We start from the raw sequence: 24561 nt of genomic DNA on the forward strand, positions 1-24561 counted from the left end.
TATGGAGACGTGCATGCCAGGGCCCTAGGCCGCAGTACCTCATGCTCTTCAGTGTACACATGAAAGCAAGAATATCATGAGTCACATAGCATTGTGAACTGAGAAGGGATTGGGTGGGGGGAGCTTGGATAGCTAGTGCAGTAAATCCCTTTTTTCCACAGAGCCATTAACTCTGGGGTCACAACACTCTGCATCACTCACAACTGTCATGTCTCCACTTTACTTCTGTATATCAGTAGTGGTCAAATTCCACCCACTGGGCCTTTTCCAGAGTTTGGACAATTCCAGTAGACATATGTAGAAAGTTTATTTTGGCCTTGACTTGACTGAGGGAATGATAACCTGGCCATGAGTACCAGGCCAGCTGAACCCAACCCTCCATCCCACTAGGTGGAATGAGCCAAGGAGCTGCTGTAGGGGCAAAGTTTGGGGGTGGACATGGGATGTAAAGCAGAGAATGCTGGGAAAAGTGCAGTTGTTGATGGGTTCTTATGCTTGGGAAGGTGAATTTTTAAAGTTTAAAAATCTATGTTATGGTGGCATTGCCCACAAATGATATCACTGACTGTTATGTTATAGGTAGACTTATGGGGGCAAAATGTGACCAGAAGTAAAACGGTGAAGTTTTGATCACTGGAAACTATTGGATCCTGCAGCAGTCTCTTATTGGGCCCTGCACTGTCTGAGCCCCCCCCCTTTCATTTAGGAAGAGAACTGGGGCACACGTTATCCCACACATGGCACTAGGACAGGGTACAGGGCCTATCTGTACATTGGGCCTGACCGTTCTGTACACAGCAGATAGCCCCCCCCACCGTTTCTTTGCAGAGTTCAAATGCTTCACTGGGCTGCCTGTCGCACGCCTCTCGAATTCAAGGGTCTCTGCGTTGCCGTCCAGATTTGCATTTTTTTCCACTCCGGTTGCCAGCACCTTATCAGATGACTGACACCACAGATCCTAAGACTCAGTGCAAGTCGGTGCCTTTTGTCCAGCAGGCCAGACCACAGGGGCCGCACTGCCTGTATCCCTGATGCAACAATGCTAGGCTTAAAGTGTGCCAGTGAGTCCCGTGCCCTTTGCTCTAAGGGGAACAGGTTTGGCACAGACCTGGTCTCTTCGCTTCCTGAGTCTTTTGGTGTCCTGCCCCCGTTTGTGTCCAGGCTACCCTGAGCCTGAGATGATGATTGCATACTTTCTACTCGTACCATGTCTGGGTCTAATTGGGAATCCCTACTAGTACACATTTCACATGGCACACAAGATGTCACAGGTCAAATGAGCCTCTATATCGATGGTGGACTCTAAACAGAGTCAGCACAAGAGTTGCACACAAGGGTGACTCCAGTGCTGAGGAATATCAGAAATGTTACTCGCCCGATGGGTTTTGTAACTCCTGGTTGTTAATTTCCTATTGCCTTCCTACCCAGAGCCTCATCAAGATGCTTTTTGAAGGGTCTCAGTGGATCAGCATGTCTAACACAGTCAGGTTGTTGTAAACACCTACAATGCATTGCATAAATTGCTGCCTCTTTACTGTCCTTCACTCTACATCAGACTGCAGACGTCTAGCTCTGATTTCATTATTGGCCTGGCAGTAGTTACTTGGATTGGATCCTCACAGGATTTTGAATACCTGGTTTAAATCTATACAAAGTAATCTCTGTTCTCAGGGTAGAGGTTCTGTAAATTTTGCAGAGAATTACGTCGGTTAAATCTGGGAGTTCTGCCTATTGCTCTTGTTAAAGCTCCTTTGAATGCTGCCTGTCTTTATTTTAATAGTGTTCATTTTCTTCTCATGTAGTCCATGTTTGTATTCCACAGTGGTATTGCACACCCAACCATGCTTTGCAGTCATTTGTCTGCCAAGATCTGAGGTACTCAAAAACCCAATGACACAGCAATTAATGAAATAAACCACTTTGCAAAAAACCCAAATCAGTCTTTTAAAAACTTTTTAATTGAATATTAAATATATACTCATGAAAAAAAAAAAAAAAAACATATCACAACCATAAAACTGAAAAAACTTTCACAAATATATTCAAACAAATACTTTATATATTATATGATAAACATACATTAAAAAAGGAAGTTATATTAGTCTTAACAAAGGTACAAGCCGTTACAAAATGCTGTACTAAGTGATCATAGCTGCTCATCGTTTTTCTTTGTCTGTCACATTTTTGTCACGTGCAACCTCAGATGTCTGAGAAGGTCCTTTGAAAAGTAAAATTGTACATATTCTTCCTGCTGAGAATATTGTTAAGGCAACACTTGAAATATACAGTACCTCCGCCCCCTCCCCATTATCTTCTCGTATGTATAAAAAAAAATCATTAAGTTAGGGTTAGCAGTGGCTAAGTACTAAGTAATGGGTTTTGAACCAGGCTAAGATCAGAGGAATCAGGCAGCGTGAGATCGGGGGGTCTGCACAGTTGACAACGAACACAAGATATAAAGACTGGCTGTGACTGTGAGAATGTATTGAATGGATTTCAGTAAGGCACTGTTAAGATATCATAAAAAAAAAAGCAGTGACGTTGCTCGTTTTGGTGGCCAAAGGGTGGAAGGTTCTGCTTCACGTTTTAGGAGGCTGGGATTTGAGTCCCAAAGACTTTTCAAAACATAAAAGACAAAAAGAAACAACATTTTGATTAAAAAAAAAAAAAAAAAAACATTTCTGCCTTTGCTTTGTGCTCGGCGTGTGCGGAAAGAGCCTGGAGAGCATCTCTCAAAGTGAGGAGGGCTCTGATTCACAAGCACAGGTGCTGGGGAGCCCTGGTGCTGGGGGGCACAAATCAGCGCTGCAGGTTTTCTTAGGTCTCTTTTCACCTCGTTCAGCCAACCACCTGGAAATACTGCAAAACCGCTGTGGCCCTCCAGCAATTTGGGTTCCCCACCACTGTACTGACTCTGTATCCACAGGCTGGGCCAAGGCCTATGTCAGGGTGTGTGCTCGGCAGCTCCCGCTCCTGTAAACAGCCGCACAACGAGATAAGCAGGTAAGAGCAGTGTTCCTCCAATACGAATGGCAGCTGTGACAATGTTTCAGCATGCTTGGAAGTGGCAGTTTGCAAGCTTTAAGAGACAGGTCCGTCCAGCAGGTGAGTTTTGCCTGGTTACAGGTGAACAGCCCTGAGAAACAGGCGCAGGATCTGGGCTGAGTATCTGGTCTGGATTTTCACCCCCAGGCCAAACTCTGACAGCCCACAGATCTTTCATGCACAGCACAAAGGCCCCCTCTGGTCCTGTGACCCCTGTCACTCACTCTCTAGTGTTGAAAGACAAGACGCCTGAAACACAGCGAGCTACAAACACAAGGCTAGCTTTGAAAATACAGGACTGACCCACTCTGCCACTACTAAGGCTGAACCCCGTCACCAAATCTTTATGGCCCCGTCCCCTGTGCGACAGCTCAGGCTGTACCAATGCAGCGAGAGGATTGGTACAGATTTCTTGGGGAGGGGAGGCCCATACCATTTGTACTAGTACCAGCTCTAATACTGCTTATGTCTGAATTAATGGTCCGCTCACACAGAGTACAGCAGGCTGTGCGTACAATATTGTAAAGTCCCCTACCCCCCCATCTCCCGGCAGTGTGTGTAGCCATTTTCAAGCCCAGCAATGGCTGACCCTTAGACAGATGCTCAAAAATGTTCCTCCTGTCACTGTCAAACAGGATTCCTCAAGTAATCCTCCAAGAGAAAAAATAAAAAAAGGTCACTTCTGTAGTTTTACAGCAAGGAGACAAAAAAAATTGAAATTAATGTTTCACTATAATTCCCAGGTGACAAATGAGAGGTCAAAACAAACGTCCTGCCTCCCCTCTTTTCATTGTAAAAGTGGTTTCTCCCAAGGAGGCGGGGCAAGGTACCTGTCATTCATTCGGCCAATCAGTCAGTGCATTCCGAACAGGCGGAGCCAGGTAAGCATGTGCATTCCGCAGAGGGGCAGAGAGAGGCAGGGCCCTGCCTTTGTAACTGTAAGTGCTTTCCAATTAAGCATGGCGGATTCCTTCTCTCTCAGAAAGGCAAGGTGTCCATGAAGATTTTGTCCACAATGGGGGGTGGTGGGACCAGGTCCTCCAGCTTCAGGTAGAAGATGCGCTGCAGCCCCTGTGTGCACAGCGTCCTCAGCTCGGGAAGCTTGCTCAGCAGCTTGGACAGGTAGTTGGGCCGGCCAGGGTCACTCACGCTGCTGCTCACGTGATCTTTAAGGCAGGTGATCAGCCGGTTCTGGAACTCCTCCACGCGCTTGGGCTCCTTCAGGCCGTGGCGATCTGCAGGGAGGAAATATCGCAATACGACACAGGTCAGGATAGTGGCATCAACATTGCTCCACAGCTGCGGCAATTTACACATCCTGCCCCTCAGCTGGACTCTCATTCCCAATTTGTGCCAATTCTGTATCTGAACAACTTCTGCTCTCACCTGTGATGATGACGAGGGCAGCCAGGCAGGAGAAGGAGGACAGGTCGATGCTCATGCGCTGCAGGCTGTTTGAGAAGTCCATGATGGAGTCGATCCAGTCCCCGAACCCACGCACACACTGCATGCGGTGCAGCACCACCCCGTTGCAGAACACCAGCTGCTCCTTCTCTGGGCTCGACCTGCAGGCAGAGGGAACAGGGCTGTCAAGCAGCGGCCAACCGTGACTCCCAATCAAAGCCCCATGACCATTTCAGACTCTTTAAGCTGCTGCCATGACCATCAAACTTCAGCCCCTTTCACACCTGCATCTTCTACCCATACTACCACATGGTGTCCATTGGGTCAGGACCTGGGTTCGTGTGCTAGTGTGAAAGGGGCTTGTGTCCGAGCTGATGGGAGCATAGGGAGGCGATTAGGATGGCGAGGGAGCAAAAATCCGGACGTACCTGTAGGCGAGCCGGAGTATGAAGAGCTCCACGAAGGCCGACTCCAGCAGCAGCTCCTGGTCCTCAGGACAGAAGGCTGTGAAGCCCGGGATGGTCTCGGCCCACTTGCGGATCACGTCCATGGAGCCAGTCAGCAGGTCGTAGAACTGCTGGATGTCGCTGGCGTCCTCCTTATCTGACAGGCTGGCCACCGTCTCCTGGTACTGTGGGCAGAGAGAGGAGCCGGAGGAAGTCAGAAATACACTTGCAGTACAACAGTAGGAGTTCAATTCACACCTACAGATGTACACGATCAGGCGTTATTACTCTACAACAACCTCACTGACTCAGCAAGCCCTGACTTGACTGTGTTGACCTTAAAGGAACCTAGTAGTAGTGCAGTGATTTACAGGAATGAAGTACTTTGTGCCTCAGACATCTGAGGAGACGCACTCTCATTCATTTTATTATTGTTTATACATTAGCCAACACCTTTGCTTGAGGAGAGGTTGTGCATTATGCAAATTTCACAGAGGCACTTGACAGTAGAACACAGAATTATGTTAAATATGTCCTAATTGCAGTAATTTATACTGAAGTCGTGTGAACACAGTGAAAGTGTTGGAGGGGGCGTAGTTCAAGTGTAAGCAGAAATGTGGTGACAGGTCACAGGTTCATGTGGGGACAAACATCACGATCAAAGGCAAGAGAGCAATAAAGGTATAAGCTACAAGGTGGGGGGAAGGTATGTGAGGGTTAAAAGGGTGCATTCAAGGTTGGGGGCCATATTGGCCAGGAGGGGGATGGTGTTTCAGGGGCAGTCTGGACAGGTGTGTATTGAGTAGCAGCTAGTCTAGTTACCTTGGAGTAGTCCAGCTTGCCGATGGCGGGGTTGGAGTCGATGTGCGCCCGGACTAGGGAGGCAATGATGTTGATGGGGGGGGCGGTGGACAGGTGGTCTTGGACATTCTTTGGCTTGGATGGCAGCCGACCCCTGCGACCTTTGAGGCTGTCAGTTCTTACCACTGAAAGGGAGAGAGAGGGTTTGATTAGCAGGCTAGTCAGGCAATACCTTGGGGTCATTCACTGATAGGTGACTTGTCCTTGTCTCCACAACCTATTATAGCCTTTCCCCCATATGGAGTGATTTCATAATTGAAAAGGTGGGCATGCAACTAAACGTACCTTCTTTGACCATCCCCACAGCAAGGCACTTCTGGAAACGGCAGAACTGGCAGCGATTCCTCCGCCGCTTGTCCACCGGGCAGTCTTTGTTGGCTAGGCACACATATTTTGCGTTTTTCTGTACAGTACGCTGTAAAAGACGGAGACAAAACAGATCAGAGCTGTGGTGCAGTATGGAGTGGTTCTGTGCGTTTCACCTGGGCTGGGGCACTCTCTCCCAGTTGTGTTGCACAGTATATTTGTGTTACACAGTGTTCAGTAGCACTGGCTTCAACGGCATGAAGAGGCAGGTTAAATCTATTCCGCTGTATAGGGTTTTGCACTGGACAGACAATTTGGTCAATTTAACAAATAAGCCCCCAAGTACTATACAGCTATTACCTCAGAACTGCTGTGTCTTTCCACCTTTTGATGCATTTGGAATAGGCCCGTAGACTTATAATCTTCTTTTATATCCTAATTTTATTAACCACATCTGGATTTATTGTCACTGTGATGATGGTGCCCTTGTAACATTATGTATGTAGGACATTGCATGTTTGTGACTGTGCTTTAGAGAAAGGCATCTGCTACATAATTATATGAATAATTGAAGACAGATGGGAGAGATTGCCCAGGCAAAGCCTCATTTTAAACTCCACAGTAGTGACATGTCTGCACAGCCCTCACCTTGAAGAAGCCCTTGCAGCCCTCACAGGTTCGCACACCATAGTGCTGGCAGGAGGCGCTATCCCCGCACACCGCACAGCGGCCCTCGCTGGAGCCGGGACTGCGGGCCTTGGGCGACGACAGGGGCCCCTCCATCAGCATTGCGCCATCCACCGAGGCCTGGTCCAGGGCCAGGGGGGTAAAGGAGAGGGGGGAGGAGTGCTGGGGCTGTGAGAAGGGGTCCTGCTCCAGCAGCGGGGCTGGATGCTGCTGCTGACCGAGGGGGGAGAGCTGCTCGGTGGGGGGGTTGAAGGTGAAGAAGGAAGGTGCCTGGGGGAGGGAGGTTTTGTCAGTGCCCCAGCAGGCCGGGGAGGGAGAGTAGGGGCTGAAAGGGGATTCCCAGGCCGACACAGGCTGGGTTTGGAAGCCAGGAGTGGAGGGGGAGGGAGCCGAGGCGGGGCTGCCATAGTAGTCTGAGCCACAGGAGGACAGGGTCTCGTCCAGGAAGCTCCCAGGGTAGCAGCCATACACCTGGAAGTCATCCAGTTTAAAGGCCATTGGCTGGCCAGCGCCGGCAGGGGGGGAGGTGGAGGCTGCGGCAATCTGGCACAGGTAGGCGTCGAACTCGCCCGTGTAGCTATCCACAAAGGTGCTGAAGCTGGGCAGTGAGGGGGCAGACAGCTGGTCCCGCTGGCTGCTCAGGTCCATGGCCAACTTGCCACTAAAGTCGGTGTTCAGGAACTCGGGGTTATAGTTCTCGTAGGACAGAGTTGCATACTGGGTTTGAACACAGGGCATCTCTGGAGAGAAAAGAGAGAGAGGGAGGGTTAGGCTGCAGGTCAAGAGAGGAAGCTCAGGAGCCACACTAGCGCAGTGTGAAACGGTTTGGTGCTTCCTGCCCTTCACATCAGGGGCAGACTGACGAGGCAGAAGTGCCGCACCTGTTTGTCAACAAGAGCCACTCCTCATGCGCAGTGGGGTGTGACTGCAGCGGCTGGCAGGCTTGGGGTGTTAAATTAGCACCCGGCTGAGAACGAGCGCACAGCAGGGGAGCCGTGTTTAGCAGTTTCTCTCCCTCAGCACTGCCGGGGGCCAATTTCTGGGGCTCAGGTTTTATTAGTATTTACTCTCTCATCCAGGAGATTCCAACACAACCTTGCAGAGAGGCTGTCTCAGGATCAGGCTGGAGGGAGGGAGGGGGTGTCTGACTGCAGAGGGAGTGAGGAAAGGGGTGGCGGTTTGCTTTACACACCTATGTTGTGGAAAGCCTGCTGTTATAAACACAGCACCCCCCCCCAAAAAAAATAAAATAAAAAGACATGGAGTGAGGGGTTGGTTTTCAGACCGGCTGCATGGAGCTTAGAGGCTCGAGGAGCAGAGAGGTGTAGGCAGAGAGCAGGGGGAGAGGCTCTATAGTGAGAAGGCTGTTTATTTACTGCCAGTTTGCTTCACCAGTGTGATGTAGCACTGTACATGAGACTGCAGAGAGCTCCAGACGCTCCTCAATGGTCCGTTGAACCACCCACTTACCAACCCTCACACAGACGGTTCAACACAACAGAAAGTGTGAACAATGTCACTGTCATGATCAAATGTAAACCAGATTCAATACCCACACCTCTCTCTCTCTCTCTCACACACACACACACACAGGCACAGGCTGAAATATATGCATGTTTTACAATGGTTCTTTTAACTTATATTATTTACACCACATCAATTGCCTTTCAATACCTTCAGTTCTTCACCAACTTGAAAAGGGAAAACTTTTTCAAAATGGAAAATGCTTGGCTTTCCACTTTCCACCAACACCTCTTTAACCTACATAGAAAAGTGATACCCATGCCCCCCGTGCCCCCCCCTGCCCCCCGAGGTCAGGATCATACTTTCCCTGATCTGTACATTTCAAAAGCAAGAGTATCTGACAAAATCTTATCTGCTTAGTATTCTTATTGTAGTGCTGATACCCATTGGCTGTCCATACTCCACAAGTTCTCTATGGGGATGCTCCGATTACAAATTATATTTTTTTGCTAATTGAATAAGAGTAAGAACTTGAACCAGACGAGTAATTTAATGCCAGGGCACATACTATTTGGTAGATTTGGTAATTTCATGTACAAACTTCAAAATGTATCTTTTTTGGCAACTGCCACACTACCAAAAATGCATCACTTTTTTTAAACTCACTGCAATCTTATTAAATAAAGATTATTAAACATGAAAGATTAAACCACACCATCAATACTAGGCCAGTTTGGGTAGTTTTCCGGGATTCTTGGTTAAGCTTTTCATTAGCACGGCAAATGCAATGAGCAGAAGTTGTAAAAATATCTAACCGATTTGCACACTACTCTATACGGTTAAGTTCTCTGCTCCCTTGGCTGTCAAAATCGTTTTTTGTCACAGTGGGACACAAGAGCAATGTCTTAGATTGCCACTATACAACAAGACCTGTGAGCAAACAGTGTAAGTTAGAGTTCGATAAGACAAATCAGATACACACAAAAATGGAACAACCTGCCTCCTACTGCGGGTGTACAATAAATCAATTGAAGGAAACCGAGGGATCCTGGGGGAGTCGTGGGGGGGGGGGGGGGGGGGGGGGGGGGTTAAGAGGAGGAGAAGAAAAGTGGAAAAAAAGAAAAAAGGTGATGAAAAAGTGCCATTGTGTTTCCGATCGCTGGGCTAGCATCCACGTCGTTAAAAACACTCCCACAGCCGTGAGAATCTGCAAACTGAACGGTTTTCGTGTGGCTTTTTTACGTGCGTCTGGCCCGGCCTCCCTGCTCGCTTTGCTCTTCAGCACCCTGAGCTCTTAGTTCTGTGCTTTCTTCGACAGCGAGAAGATAAAGGATTTCCCACCTAATCGTTTATCAATCACTCGCAGTAACACAGATATGACATAATTAATCACATGTTGGGTGTGAATTACAGTGACTGGGGCGTGTAATCTAAAGTCAAGTGAGGCTTTCTCAGGGCGATTAGTTATACTCTGTTGACTGCTCCAGACAAGAGCGGCTTTTTAATATAGATCTTCAGTAGCTTATTATATTGCTGAGGTGCGTGTGTGTGTGTTTTTTTATAAAGCCTCCGTGCTCTTTGCTGCTCCCTGGACACTGACACTCCCAACAATAACAATGGCAGGCAGACAGGAACCCCAGGCTCAAGTCAACAATGCTGGACTCTCAATATAAAGCACACACACAGGTGCACCCACGATCTAGATCTAGATCCGTCATATTGTTTACGCATCGTGCCTTTGGTTTATTATAACATAAGCACGCCTTACTCTTTAAGGTACGCGGTACAGAAGTAATGCAATTTGAATAAAGACGTCATTATTACAAGTACAAATAATGCACGCATTTAAAGAATAACTTTGTGATTTATGTTCTGTTTAAGATTGCTGAACTATTTCCATGTTATAATAATACAAGTTTTTTTATGAGCCGATGCCTGAAGTGTGCGGATATTACGTATTTGCATTAAGCTCTGATAATGGGCGTTTGAGATTTTTTCCACGTTTTGAAAAAACGTGTATAAGAAGTAGCAATAATAATAATAATAAAACCCTGTCTTTGCTCCTTAAGAATATTTTCAGGTGTAATATTTTATATTTCCATCCGCCCTGTTGCCATCTACAAGAGAAAACCGCCGATTTCTATCCATCTATATCTATTTGAATATAAAATTATATAAATAAAAGGTATAGCCTACGTAGAGCGTCCACAAACCACGACCTACATATTAATCACACAGTAGGACTGGCATTTTCCGACGGACAAAACACAACAAACAATAGATAAACAAAAAGATTCAGACCTCAACGTTAATTATTGTTATTATTTCAAACTTACTTGTACATATATGTAATTTGGTGAATAATAAATACAACCAATCCAATTAGCGCCCCCAAAGTCCATTGTGTTTATATCCTGTGCAAGTTGCCAGCCGATCGCAAGCGGCAGCTGTCAGCCTGCGCAGCGCAGCGCAGCCCCTGCGGTCCGGTTCGCTGACTGCGCCTGTACTGTGCAACGGGCGTTCCTGCGCTTAAACCCGCAGCACACGAGCTGGGCACCGTACCCTTACACCCCTAAAACACCTCGGTAACAGTAGCACTGCACGGTCACCTAACACCCCTGTCGTATATTCAGTCTGATCTCAGGAATAACGAGAGCTGGTCAGTCTTGCCCTTAATTTGCCCTTCGCAGGTAATGCCGACATTCATAGCGGTCTATTGCTTTGCTTTCAGAAGTGTATCGATAATACTGCAAATAGTGGATTAGACACCGATGAAAACACAATGTCAAGCTTGAATTAAAAAGTATTTCAGTAAGGAACTTCTTGCGTGCATACTGCGCGTCGGTTAGTGTTCACCTGTGTGCCAGTCCTATCTATCAAAAGGCGCAGTGAACACTATTTTGTCTTGCAAAGTGTGATGTAAAAACTTATTTTTTCTTAAAAAATAAAATAAAGCTTCTGCACTACCCGAATCACTTAAGTAAATATCCATAACTTTCGCCAATGTTTCGTTTATTTGCGTCTAACAGGCTCTCGTTATCCTCTTATTATATTAAACAGTTGCCCACTACCGCCTAAGTAGTCCATTCATGCCAGTCCAGTAAAGGTCTGCACTATACATGAAGAAGTGGTCATACTGGTAAGTTAGACAAATCATAATGCATACATATACTCATAAACACACACATTCAATAGATGCACACAAAGAACAACCAATGTATAGCTGCCTACCTGCTTTATATATTCCTCTTTTTGTCGGCAATTCAAGCAATAGGTCCGTATTCCAAGTGATACCCCAGTATGTAAACTGTCCGTACTGTACCTCTGTACCTCTGTGACACACTCCCCGCCGCTCGGCGTCTCTCAGCTGTCTGCTCCTGCGCTCCTCCCGCAGCCAATTTTATTGTTCCAATGACGTCGCAAGCGCTCGCGCTCCAGGCGGCACGCACCAAGTAAGGCAAAGGGGCGGGGACGCTTTCCGGCCGCCGGCCAATAGGCGCCGTCCGGGACCGACGTCCTCGTCACTGACGCACACTCGGGATTCCATTGACGCAAGCGCCGGGCGGATTATCTGATCTAAAAATAGCCTCGGAGCGGCGGGGCTACACACGCGGGGCTATTACTGCCTGGAATGGGCTAAATATAGGCAAGCGATGACACAAATAGGCACCGGGAAAGCAAAAAAAAAGGATAACTCTCAAATGAATGACACTGTAATACGGGAAAGTGTTTAATATAGAAGTACAGTGCTGCGCGACAGGGGGAGGGTAGTGTTTTGGTGCGCGATGGCGAGGATGTCCTGAATCCAAAGGGATCCCCCGTCTTGTTACACTGTTACTGCTGTCGCTTTTATTTGTTGACAAAAGAGGGAGAGTGAAGCCCACGGGCAGTGTGTTACATTACGGTGTTTTAGCGAGATACAAATGTCATATATAGTGCCTTAGAGCAGTTCGTCTCTAAGGATGTTCACGTATTTCGTTAAAAGGACATTCTAAATCACAATACACAATGGAAAACCACATGTATAGAATATAACCTATATTAATAAAGCTAAAATAGCACACACACATACAGAGCCAGGAGGTCAATATCGTGCTTAGTTATTGAGATCATAGCCTACGGGTAACTCCTTCAAAATACACAGCAGGTTAAATACAACATCTTATTCCCGAAATAGTGACTCACGCTTTACTATTTTTAAGGACCAACATGTATATTTCAAGGAATAAACGGCCAACGAATGTTTCGGCTTCTGTCGCGTCCTTTTGCAATGTCTATGTGCGCAAATGAAGAAGTGGAAACTTTTTTTTTTCTTTCACTTCGCCTGTGCCGATTGTAAAAGTGACAGTTTAACCCGCAGTTGGAACAATGCGACTGACGGGCTTCCCTTTGCACACTTCGACACTGTGTTGAATTAGCCCTCCCTCCGCATGTGCACATGGATGCGTGTGTGTTCATGGCAGGCTCGTATTGTGCGCGTCTGTGGGCGTCACTCGGTCACTAATGCTCCCATCCCAACACGATGATGACACAGCTAAGCAAATGTTTACAAATGTTTCCTCTGTGGGCAATGAGACGCTTTACCCCTATGTTGAGTGAGAATCCATTGGGTATTATTACCAAATGTGTATATTAGGGAAAAACTGTAATATTGCCTGCTGTTATTAGAATATTTTTTTCAAACGACATAAAAGACAAAAGAAGAACTAAGAATCCAGGTACTATGAATCAGCATTACAGTCAGTACAGTATGCACTAATTTAGAGAAATGAGTTCAGTCAAATACAATAGCCTTGGCGTGCATGTGATGAAAGCTATTTTTCGGTGACGTAGGCTGCTTTGCCCGAAACTTGCTCCTTTCACTTCAATGTGAGACTGAAGAGGTAACCAGCCAGAGAGGCAGGGGTAGTGGGTGGTGGAGGCACTCTACATATGCCAGGTAGGTGCTCTCAACCGAAACATAAGACAGAACAAGATTAGACAAGTGTTTCACCTAGCCTTCTCAGATTTTTATTTCATTCCCTTTTTGTTATGCAGGTAGTAGCCAATCTGCTGTGATAAGTGAAAAGTGGAAAGGTTGGCACCAGGTGCAGTCATAGTAAGCACATGACATTTGAGCTCATATTTTCAAGTATTCCAACCCCAAACCAAGCATCTGCGGCAGGCCCTGCATAACACACAAAGCAGAGCTTCCAATGACTGCTGTGTTGGTGCCTGCTTCATTTTGTGCTAGGTGTTGTACTGCTCTGATATAAACTCATTTTAACATGGCAAAAACAAGGCCCCAGCAAACTACTTCTTACAAACAACATACAAGTAAGAATCGGAACAGTAACATCAAATCTTTGTGTTCATCATATTTTTTGGCATTGAGAACTAAGTCACAGGAAGCAGATACTCCCTAACACCACAACAACCCCCCGAAGCTTGCTTACAGAAAGAGCCTTTCATTCACTCAAAGGGGTTTTTGTCCAGCTGGTGCCCCAGGACAGTTCTGGTGCCCATCAAGGATTGACTGTTACATTCCAGTCACTATCTATTAAGGAATCACACAGCCTTGTTCTGTATTAATCGAGAAAGACATGTCAGGCCTTCTGGGCATGATATCTTCTTTAGGATTTAGCCTAGAACGTTTGTGACCCCATTGTGCCATCGACAGCCTGATCTGAAGAAAGACAGTATAAAAACCAGTCTCCTCCTTTATTGTGGTAGCATCCCAGATCACAAAGTACAGCTGCTGACCAAAGTTAGCAACTTAAAATAATAATAATCATTATATCTTTTAAACAATATCTCAAAATGCTGTAATGCAAGTTTCATCAACACAGGCACACAAGGTATCATACAGTATGAAATGACATGAAAAAAATTAAAATCAGATTTAAGCCAATTTAAAGATATAGATAGATAAATAGGTCCCAAAAGTAAAGTCTGATTGATAAAAAAAAGCACATGAAATAGTAAGTTATGATCTAGTTCCTCTAAATTTTCCAGATCAGCAGGGACACATGCACCCGGGGACACAAATGGAAATTGGGCTTCAAGGCATTCAAAACGGAAAACAGGAGACACTTCCTCACACAGAGAGTCGTCACAATCTGAACAAACTCCCCAGCGATGTGGTAGAAGCTGAAAGTTTGGGAACATTTAAAAATAGTCTGGATAGGATCCTTGGATCACTTAGATCTTAATGGACACTAAACGAGCACGATGGGTCGAATGGCCTCCTCTCGTTTGTAAACTTTCTTATGTTCTTATGTTCTTAAATTAAATACATAGTTGCAAATACCTTGTTTCAAAAACTGTTAAATAAATTACAGTTTAGTGGTTCAAACAGATAAAATCTTTGATTACTGGCCCAGAACTCACAGTTGTATCTGAAAAGTATTCACACATTTTCTTTGAAACAGTGTTATTCAATGATTCATTTGATTTAATTTACTATGTATTGATCCTTTATGTATACTCAACAAAGATGTATTTTGCAGAGTTGTTGAAAGCTGAATTGGCCCTGGCGAAAAATGCAGTCACTGGGTCCACATAAAAAAGGGGCAAAATGATTAATGATCATGAATTTTAAACACACACACACACACACAAGCAAACATGTTGTCTTTTTATATTTGTGGGGGCTATCACTCTATTTTTATTTACTAACTCCAGTCCAGCAAAACTACACATAGGGTTAATGCCAAGAAATGAAACAAATCAGGCACTTTTACTTTGTTAAAAAAAAAAAAGTATATTTAATTGTTTAAAAGCCAGTTTGCAAATTGAGGAAGTTCTCACAATACTGCCTGCTTTTATTAGATACTATCCTTGTGGTGAGGTTTTCCCACATTTAGTCACCATTTTGATATTACTACGTTTCCACACTCTCACATGTTCAGATGCACCCTACACATACACCACGCACATGCACATGTACACGCACACACACAGCCAATAACAATCTAACCAGCAGGCACTGAGATTAGTGCATCCGGAAACCCAAGCTCACAGTCAGACGGAGTTTTTCACTGGTTTCCCTCCTTGCCTTATCAGCTGGAAAAAGGACCCCGCTCGAACGCGCACTTCCTGAACAGATAACAACCAATCAACGTGACCATAAATATTTGCTTTAAAAACAGAGGCGACAGGCCCAAGTGACTGCTTTGCATTTTCTTCTCCAATCAAACTGAGCAGCTCCTGCACCTTTGGACACGAGACTTAATTTGCATTGACGCTAGGTAAAAGATAAGGACACAGACGCCAGGCTAGGCCTGCATTTATCTCAGCGCTTCACGCTCATTTCCTGTTCATTCCACGCTTTGGGTCGGCCTGCTGGTTACAAGTTGGACGATTCCCAAGTTGTTTTTATTTGTCTGCCTTTCCAAAGCAATGCACTAGAGCAGTATTCAGATCACGTCGCAGCACAGTGCCCCATTGTCGTGCTGATTAAGGGAACCTCACAGCCTATCTGCAAGGTAATAAAATGACTTCCTGACCCACTTTTCTCCCCCTAATCATGTCCTTGGATCGCAGAGTTGTATTCCCGAGGTGGAAAGCAATACTATGAGAAAAAAGTGCCTTTTGTCCCAAATCCTACACTGATTAATTGTTCTTCCTTTGGCTTCTTAGGGAAAGTGAACTTTTTTTTCTTTTCCCTGTTTTAAACCTTTTTCTACTGGATTTTTTAGATTAACTGAGGCTCTGGTAAACTACAAGGTCTTCTGGTTTTACCCATTCCAACTAGTCTCTCGATCATCCAATTGAGCTGACTTCGGTTAAGAGGAAAGACTTCTAAAACCTGACAGATTTAGGCTCTCTAGTTCCAGGGTTGTGAGTCAGTGCACTACATGTAATGACCCCTCTCAAAATAAGCAATCCAAGTAGCCATTTGGGGTCAGGTTTCCACTAGTTTTTCCACCAGTCTTGCGACACCACACCCTCCCTTCAACTACAGTTCAGAAATGTACCAAGGTACTAAAGTTGATTGTTGCCCAGCAAATAATCCCATACCATGGATACTGTATGAACAACGCACGAAAATAACCCATTTCCTTTATCAATGGAAGCTGGACTCCCACGCAGCATCACGAGATCCCTGCAGGACGCCTCCGCATTCAGATGTAATGCTTATTTACCCTGCTGACTCAGGCACTCATCTGCTGGGGAAGCTATGGGTCAATATTTGTACACCTGCTATGCACAGCCAACCCGACAGCGAGACCAAGACCGTAAGGCACCCTTGCGAGGCTTGTGAGTCACGGGAGCTGCAGTGACCAGAAAAAGCCCAAAAGATGTCTGTTCGCATTCGATTGTCAGTCCACTTTTGGCTGATGCCCTAACTGTACATTTTTATCAGTTGTATCAAACAGTGTCCTTCACACACACACACACACACACACACACACACACACACACACACACACACACAATAGAATACTATTGAAAATAATCTCACTGCCTGAAATAGTTAATATTCTCCATGTTGAGTGGAATGCATGTAACCAGTATTGGTGCCATTTCTGGTTCAGCTCCGCTCTCGAATGCAGCCCTTCCAGTAGTTAAAGTGGAATAATGCTTTCGGGCTGGCATTTGAGGCATCTCTCCATGGGGGCAATACGTCTGGATGCCTTAAATGGAGAAGCTAATTTTAGCAGCGCCAGATTCCCTGAGGGCATCCTCTTTGAAATGTTCTGTGTTGCTCCAGGTGGGTGTGTGGACGGGCCGTAATCTCATCTACCTCAGCCTGGGGAGGGCGGGGGGCACAGTGTACATGGGGCTGTCAGTGAGGGCTTTGGGGGGTGTCAATGAGGGTGACCTGGCCCTTCAAACTGCAGGCCAGCTGCTCGTGTTCTCCCATCGGAAATAAAACACTGCAGCCTGGGGGCAATGTTTGCGCTCGCACAGTGTTCCTCTAACTCGACGACAGCGCCCGCCAACCCCCTGCCTGGAATCACCTTTCTGCTGCGATTCTGCTTGTCAACTGTCCACTTAGGGTCTCTGCAAACAAGTGATCCAGGCCAATTCAGCTTCAGCGCTACTGGACTGCAGTGAAAATCAGAGTGATGCCACGATGCAAGCCAATGGACATTGTGGCTACCAGTGTCCTGAGGAACTAGTGTAGACCCCAAAGCCCCTAGGCCCTAAAAAAACCAGTGTTTGAACATTCTACCAAGTGTAGTTGGGTGACATCACCGTAACAATCGCACGTATAATCTGATGCTTGTCTGGAAGGACGAAGCCAGTGCTTTGTGTCATATGCAGGCAGAATTTATCACACGGCACTTTTTCAATGTAACCGAAAGAATTCAGTGAACTGGCTGAGCTCTCACAAGATGCAAGATAAAAGGTCACAATATAGGGTATGGGTTATGTGGAGAAAGGTCATTTCTAGGCATTGTGACTGCTCCAATCCTGGTGATAGATGGCTAAGGAGGGTTATTGTCCCTCATCATTACATCTCTTCTGGCAGCAGTACGTGATACAAAATATCACAATAAGCATGCAAAAGACCCACAACAACCAAAAAAAAAACTAAACAACCTTTACAGAGCACATGACCCTGCATAGAGAGAGAGGCACTTGAGCCATAACAGTGTGTCGATATGCACAGGGACATATACTTCTACAGAAGGGCAGGCATACATACTGTATAGGCCAACACAGCTGTTATTTTAAGTGCATCCCATGACTTCCTAGCACGGAGCTGCGGTAAAAAAAAAAAAAACACATTAGTGGGGCTTTAAACTTGAGATCACCTAGAGAGACCAATCGCATGTGGCTTTATGGTGGGTGCGTGGGTGGGGGTGTGTAGTGTGTCCTCCTCGATCTACTTAAAATACCAATGTCCTGGACAGGGTCAGCCTGCAAAAATATATCTAAATAATTTTTTTCTGTCCCCAGCATGCTGCTCATCTCCCTGGAGGTCCAACCCACCCGGCATTCGGTTTCAGAGAGCTGTCACGGGCACGCTGACATTTGAGCCTGAGTGTAACTCTCTGTTGGGAGCAGTATTAAATAAGCTTCACTGACAGCCAGCCCTCCTGCAGGCCCCAAGGCCTCTCCGTGTTGGCGATTACATCCACACACTTAGTAGCAATTACGGGGACACTGAGAGAATGGCGTGAGCTAAAAGTGGCCGGGTGCATCAGGCCAGTGAATCGCCAACCACGCGCACCGCTCCTTCACTGGGGATTCACACTGGCAGGGTTGTTTACTGCCTTTCCACGGCTACAGACTTATTTCTCACCGTGCTGTGGAAAAATGATCGGCAGGACCAATTTATCCTATCCCCAAAGAACCTCTCGGGTTGCATTGTGGGATACGTCTGGTACAATCCCCTCCTGGTTTCTGGCATTAATAAAATCAACACCCGAAATATGTCTACCCATAATATCTTATTGGGTTTCGCTTTGTGTTCTAAAACATGAGTGTTTAACAAGTTTGAAAACAAATTTGTGGTAAACAAATCCATCCCTTGACCTGCTTCTTTGCTTGTTTTGTCATGGATAAACCAAAGGCTGCCAATGGGAGAATCACTGAGTTCTTTTATAGCCTCAGCTGGACAAAGACCCTCTAGGGATCCCAACCAGCTATCTCCAGAACTGGGAGGACAGTGCTGTATACGTAACAATTAAAAAAAAAAAATTAAAAAAAACACACAGGTTCAAGGTCACCTACAGTATTCTGCTACATGTGCTTGTGTCTGTTTCTGCTCCCTGTGTTTATACACTTGTTGCTCATGGAGTAAACACACAGGTCTGACAGCGTTCGGACTGCGGGATGTTTGTATGTGACACAGCAGTGTGTTTAGGTCACAATCGCTACACTGAACCGCATTACAGTCCGGCATCCCTCCCGGCTGCCTCCACGGTCCCCCAGCCGTTCCCTTGTGAAAGTGCGTAAACGTGCGCTCGAGTTGTGACTTGGCCGGCCAACAAAGCATGAAAGTACAAACCCAAACCCCGTGGCAGTTTCATTTCACTGTCAGAAGCCAATTTCCCCAACATATGCATCACAACGCAATAGGGAAAAAGTCTGTAATTTGCCATTTGCGAGCAGGCCTCAATCTCTGTGTGGTCAAAACCTTAGTCTCACTCTTCTCTCGTAGGGTGAAAATCACCATGGGTAAGGGCATCTAAAAATAGCTAGTAAATGAATAAATTATTATTATTATACTAATTAGGTCTTATATTATGTATTAAATAAACCCTGGGCTGCTCAGCACTTTTGCTGTTATGCAATTTCTTAAACTATGCTTCCTTATGTATTGTTAGCATTTCTATTGTTTTATTGTAACTGCTCCTACACCTTCCCCTCCCTTTAGCACCCTTTTTGTACTGGGATGTCTGCTTATGGTATGTTGTACAGATTGTATTACAGCACTTTTGTAATGCTTACAAATGTTTCTAGTGTAAACTGAAAGTTGCCCTGGATGAGGTCATCTCCTTACATACATAGACAATAGTAGGGACAGTACAGTGATTTTAGTTTTCAGACTCATTTCCAGAACCAGTCACCATTTACTACTTATCAATATGCAGTAACAGGTGAAGTGATGATATCCTTATTTATAGCAGGGAAAACAAGTGTCCTGAGACTCACGCTGCAGTAATACTGTAACCAGGCATAAGAGAAACAGTAAACAGAACTGGCTTAGTCAAGGGGGCGGTACATACCAGCGATGACTACGCACACACACAACTATCTGTGAGGGACAGTTGGTAATATGCTAGGGAGGTCTTCAAAATGGGGTCGAAGGAAGGACAATACAATTGTCACACACTATTTTAGTAAGGCAGTGATTCAGTTCCACTAAGGAACTATAATGGTGTTGAACAAAAGTCAATGGACTTTTGACTCTAAGACAGAAAAACAATGTATTGAAAAGTTAAGATTTTTGAGGGCTGTGTGTGAAGTTGGCCATATATGACTTTCGAACCCACTGATGTCTAGTGTTCCACATACAGCGGGCAGTCATATGGGTCTCTGCCGGGTTATGTGGGCATAGCAATGAAGTAACTGAGTCTCTGCGAGCCGCTGAGCCCTGACCGCGGGATTCCCCCTCCTTATAATACACAGCTACCTGATCAGTCCTCTTTGCAGCACCGAGTACAGCCATCCAAGCTGGCTCTTCCATCGCCAAGAGCAAGTTAATGTAGGCACTGACATTTATTCATATTCCTGTGTGACTGCATGATGGCTCCGATCTGCTCTAGCTATTCAAAGCCGATTTCAGATGACACACAAAGCTGAGGTCCTGAGTCTCTGCACTCGTTAAGGATCTGAAAGAGTAGGGCTCCTACACCCAGCATCCTGGCTAATCTCCAGAAGAAGTTTTCTCAATATGGCTTAATAAATTAAAATATCACCCTGTAGTTTCACTTGCTCTGTGGCGTCTCTTCTCTCTGCCTGATCTGCACTGTGGTGAGCTGGGGGCACTATCAGTGCCGTGGAAGGTGAAGCAAGTCCCTAACTGTAAAGCAATTTAGGTTTATACATAATAATAATAATAATCACCATCATCATAAATTAATCCCAGAATAACATTATCTTCAAATTATATCCAGTGTTAAGATTTGATAGTAATTTGAGTCAAATTTGAACTCACTTGACTGTTAAAGGAGTGCCCTGGTTCATGGAAGAACAGAAGTGCAAACACCTACACACAGCAAGTAAAACACTATTTCACAAGTCGTGCGAGACGAAAGCTGGCCTAGTCCTGTTTAATGTTTCAAACTCGGAACTTGTCTTTCCGTACCTGAAGGAAAGCCATTAGAAAAAAGGCACTCCTTGATTTTGAAGATATTGAATCTCTCACTCCCACACACATAGTTTAGTGCAATGACAGTACGCAGAGATGTTGGCAAACGTCAATAAGATTTAGATTGCATGGTGGTATTCACACACTGCTGTCTAGTGGCTAGATACAAGCTAGATATCGATATGGCCCAGTAATGATTATTATTACTTGATTTCTTAGCAGACACCCATATCCAGGGTGACTTACAATTGTTACAATATATCACATTATTTTTTTACATTTTACCCATTTATACAGCTGGGCATTACTGGAGCAATCTAGGTAAAGTACCTTGCTCAAGGGTACAGCAGCAGTGCCCCCCACCTGGGATTGAACCCTGTGCTCTAGAGTCCACCCCATAATGTTATTGCATGCTTCCTTTATCCACTGCCACAGATATCAAAATGTGCATATCTAGTCCGGGTAAATGCATTATGATCTCCAATTTATATGTATGCAAGTAGAATTTAATTTTGCAGGGGTCCACATCTATACATGCCGTGGTAACAATGATGCAACATTACCAGTAAAGCTATAGACCATCTACCACACAGACCTGCGCCTGTCCACCAAACCTATCTACACAACTTTTTAAATTCATCAAGTAGAAATTAGACTTCATCGATCTAGTTATTACTTTGGGGTTGAGATTCATAACCTAACAACATCACCCTAAAACCGGATGATTTCAGATCACTGCCTTATTACCTTTGAGCTGCTTGGTGTAACAACAGACACTGCCTACTATTCTAACTGTATTTCTTTTTAACAATAGCTACACTAACCAATCAGCAGGCAGATCCCTCAAAGGTCATCCCTCCCACTATCATCTGAGATGACTGTGGAAACGGATATTATAGCTAGCACATGCAGTCCTTTCCTACCTTGGAATTGTTTGACTTAGTGAATCATCAGGAATTTATTTCCTTAATTACTAATATGAAAACCACTACCTGTGCACTATACCCTATACCTACCTGCCATTCATTATCCACCGAATACACAATATTATTAACACCTCTCTATCCTTAGGCGCTGTTCCTGAATCCTACAAAACTGCTGTAATTAAACCACTCCTTAAAAAAAAAAAAAAAAAAAAAAAAATCGAACACTGACTCTAATTCACTTAAAATCTACTGACCTATTTCAGATCTTCCCTTCCTGTCTAAGGTTATAAAGAAAGACGTTGCAAGAAATTTGCAAACTTTTCTGCTAACATTTATGAAAAATTTCAATCAGATTTCCGCTCTGGCCACATTACTGAAACGGCCCTATTTAAAGTATTAAAGGACGTGTTTCAGTACTCCAATTTAGGGTGTCACTTATTATTTTACTAGACATAAGTGTGGCTTTTGACACAATTGACCATCAAATCTTGATATACCGTTTAGAAAACCTTTTTGGCTTATCTCACCATGTCCTGTCCTGGTTTAAATCATACCCAACAAACAGACTCCATCAATTAATCCCCAAAGAGATGGCGCGGAACCTGGGTGTCATCTGCGACCCAAAGGTCTGTCGAGACGCCCCCCCAGAGGCAAGACCACAGCTGGCAGCACCGTTTAAGAACTTTCTGATCTCCTTGCTGCTGTATCATAAAATTATATTGCCTGCAGGGGAGGCAACCATTAGGCCTAGACCTTAAACCGTGGACCCCCAGAGATGTATTTTCTCCTATTGCAATCTGCCATGAATAGGAGATTTTATATTTTCTCTCATCCATGAAGAATGGTTTATTTTGTTTCATTATATATATAATGTGTATGTGTTTGTTTATATTCAATCTGTAAAGGGCTCTGTGGTCAACCTGCAAAGACTGTTATAGTTAATAAAAATGGATTGATTGATGATTGGAACTAGATATATTTGAGGGAGAGAGAGAGAGATGGGTAAGGGCATCTACTAATAAATAAATAAATCAATGGAATTAATGAATTATTGTCAAAATGCTTACCCTTGCCATTAAAGTCAATACCAACAGTTAAATAAAGAGTAAAGAGCACAATAAAATACAGTATTCTCAAAACCCATAAACGTTTTGTATTTATTTCATTTCGTCCATAAAAAAGAGGAGTCCGTTCATACTCACTCCCTCAGACTAGCGCATTGTTGCTCTAACAGCGCCGGCCGGACACGCACCGCTCCAGCGCCGCGTCTCTCCCTGCACAGCTGGCTCGCTTTCTGCACCTCTCCTTTTCTACCTCTCCCTGCCCCTCTTTCTCTTTCTCTTCCGAGCGCTCCTGCGATCACAATGCCGCCCCTGTCTCTGAATCGGCCCTTTCAGATTCCTAGCCATTGCGCTTTGCATCAGGGAAACCAGTCGAGCCGCAAAAGAAGGAGTTCCTCCGCTCGCCTGTGTAATCCGATGCCCCCGGACGGCGGCGTTTTTCCAGCCGTGTCGCCCGTCCCCGCCGCTGCACTTTCCCTCGCCGGAGAATGCGCAGACGCTCGTCTAGCGCAGAACAACAGGGGCAAGTCTCTCCGATGACGTCAATCGAGGGCTCCATTGACGTAGGTGGAATCCCTGGCGGTGACATCAGCGGGCTGCAGGGGAGGCCTGTGAAAACAAACGTGAAAGGGGCTAAAAATAGCTCAGCCGAAGAGAGGAAATTAAAAAAAAAAAAAAAACACTCATTTTTGTCTGCTTTGTGGCGTGGACACAAAGGGATAAGCGCAGCTCCTTTCACAGTGTTTGTAAGAGTCTCTTACAGTGGATGCAAATATGGCCAAACTAAATAACGCGTTTTCGTTTTGCATTTTCCCTTTGTTTCGGCTTCCGACTATTTCAATGTGGCTGGAGGCGTTTCGCGCATTTCTCTTTCGCAGTGGGCCTTCACTCTCGATTCGCCCACCGCCAGAGTATTAATAGCACGGCTCGGAAAAAAGGGAAATCCGGTTTTCTGGAGAGCGCAGCCGCCGCCCCGTGACGGCCCTTCACAAACCAGCCACGCAACAATAGAGCCCATTCCCTATCCAGAAGACAAGGAGTGACGTGGGTGCACCTGTACGTTTGTGAACAGTAAGAATGCCTCCATGCTTACAGAAGAGGCTGTTATACAACCAGACTTCAGTGACGTGCAATTATAATGAAGATGATTACAAAATATTATAGTATAAAGAACCTGTATTTTTCTAAAGGGGCGCATTTATTCGTTTTCATGGTAATCTTGCAAACCTCATTGCTGCCACTTAATAAGCTGCTTTCAAATGATTCTATATAAATGTGTCACGCATCGTAGAGAAATAAATGACGCGATATGAGACCAAACATCCTTTAAAATCGTGCACAGTCTCTGTGTCCCATCGTGTGACGTTTCATTTCCGAGCGCAGAAGTGTAACCGCATTCATAATGGAAATGAGAGCGAGTTCCCAGTGTACATCACGCTCAGATATCTTCACTGATGTGTGCTGACGGATGCGCTTCTCATCTGAAGACTTATATAGCCTATATAGTAATCTTAATCATCATAATCGGTGTAATAATAATAATATCAGGAATATACCTAAATCACTTCAATTAATAAGTGATTTCATTAAAATTGTGTATTACTATTTGT

The 24561-nt window shown here is 45.1% G+C and overlaps 1 protein-coding gene across 2 annotated transcripts; it reads right to left on the reverse strand.

Moving 5' to 3' along the window:
• Positions 1-1936: 1936 nt before the first annotated feature.
• On the reverse strand, positions 1937-23867 carry nr4a1 (nuclear receptor subfamily 4, group A, member 1). Of its 2 annotated transcripts, none has more exons than XM_066708233.1 (7): positions 23093-23867; positions 6711-7489; positions 6042-6171; positions 5718-5881; positions 4878-5080; positions 4432-4610; positions 1937-4280 (listed from the first exon to the last, which is right to left on the reverse strand). In XM_066708233.1, the coding sequence occupies exons 2-7, from the start codon at positions 7485-7487 to the stop codon at positions 4024-4026; spliced, it is 1710 nt and encodes a 569-aa protein (XP_066564330.1). In that variant the 5' UTR covers positions 7488-7489; positions 23093-23867; the 3' UTR covers positions 1937-4023. The 2 variants fall into 2 exon arrangements, with proteins under 2 accessions (XP_066564330.1, XP_066564329.1); XM_066708232.1 differs by lacking the exon at positions 23093-23867 and adding an exon at positions 11445-11599.
• Between the last annotated feature and the right edge of the window lie 694 nt (positions 23868-24561).

Source organism: Amia ocellicauda, chromosome 7 (assembly GCF_036373705.1).
Source record: "Amia ocellicauda isolate fAmiCal2 chromosome 7, fAmiCal2.hap1, whole genome shotgun sequence".
In the NCBI taxonomy this organism is placed as follows: domain Eukaryota; kingdom Metazoa; phylum Chordata; class Actinopteri; order Amiiformes; family Amiidae; genus Amia; species Amia ocellicauda.

Bases quoted from the DNA above. Each gene is read 5' to 3' on its own strand.
- nr4a1 (XM_066708233.1), bottom strand. From the start codon at position 7,487: ATGCCCTGTGTTCAAACCCAGTATGCAACTCTGTCCTACGAGAACTAT. The intron at 5,882-6,041 runs GTACGTTTAGTT...TCTCCCTTTCAG, and splicing joins TGTGGGGATGGTCAAAGAAG to TGGTAAGAACTGACAGCCTC. The intron at 4,281-4,431 runs GTGAGAGCAGAA...TCCTCCCTGCAG, and splicing joins TGCCCTCGTCATCATCACAG to ATCGCCACGGCCTGAAGGAG.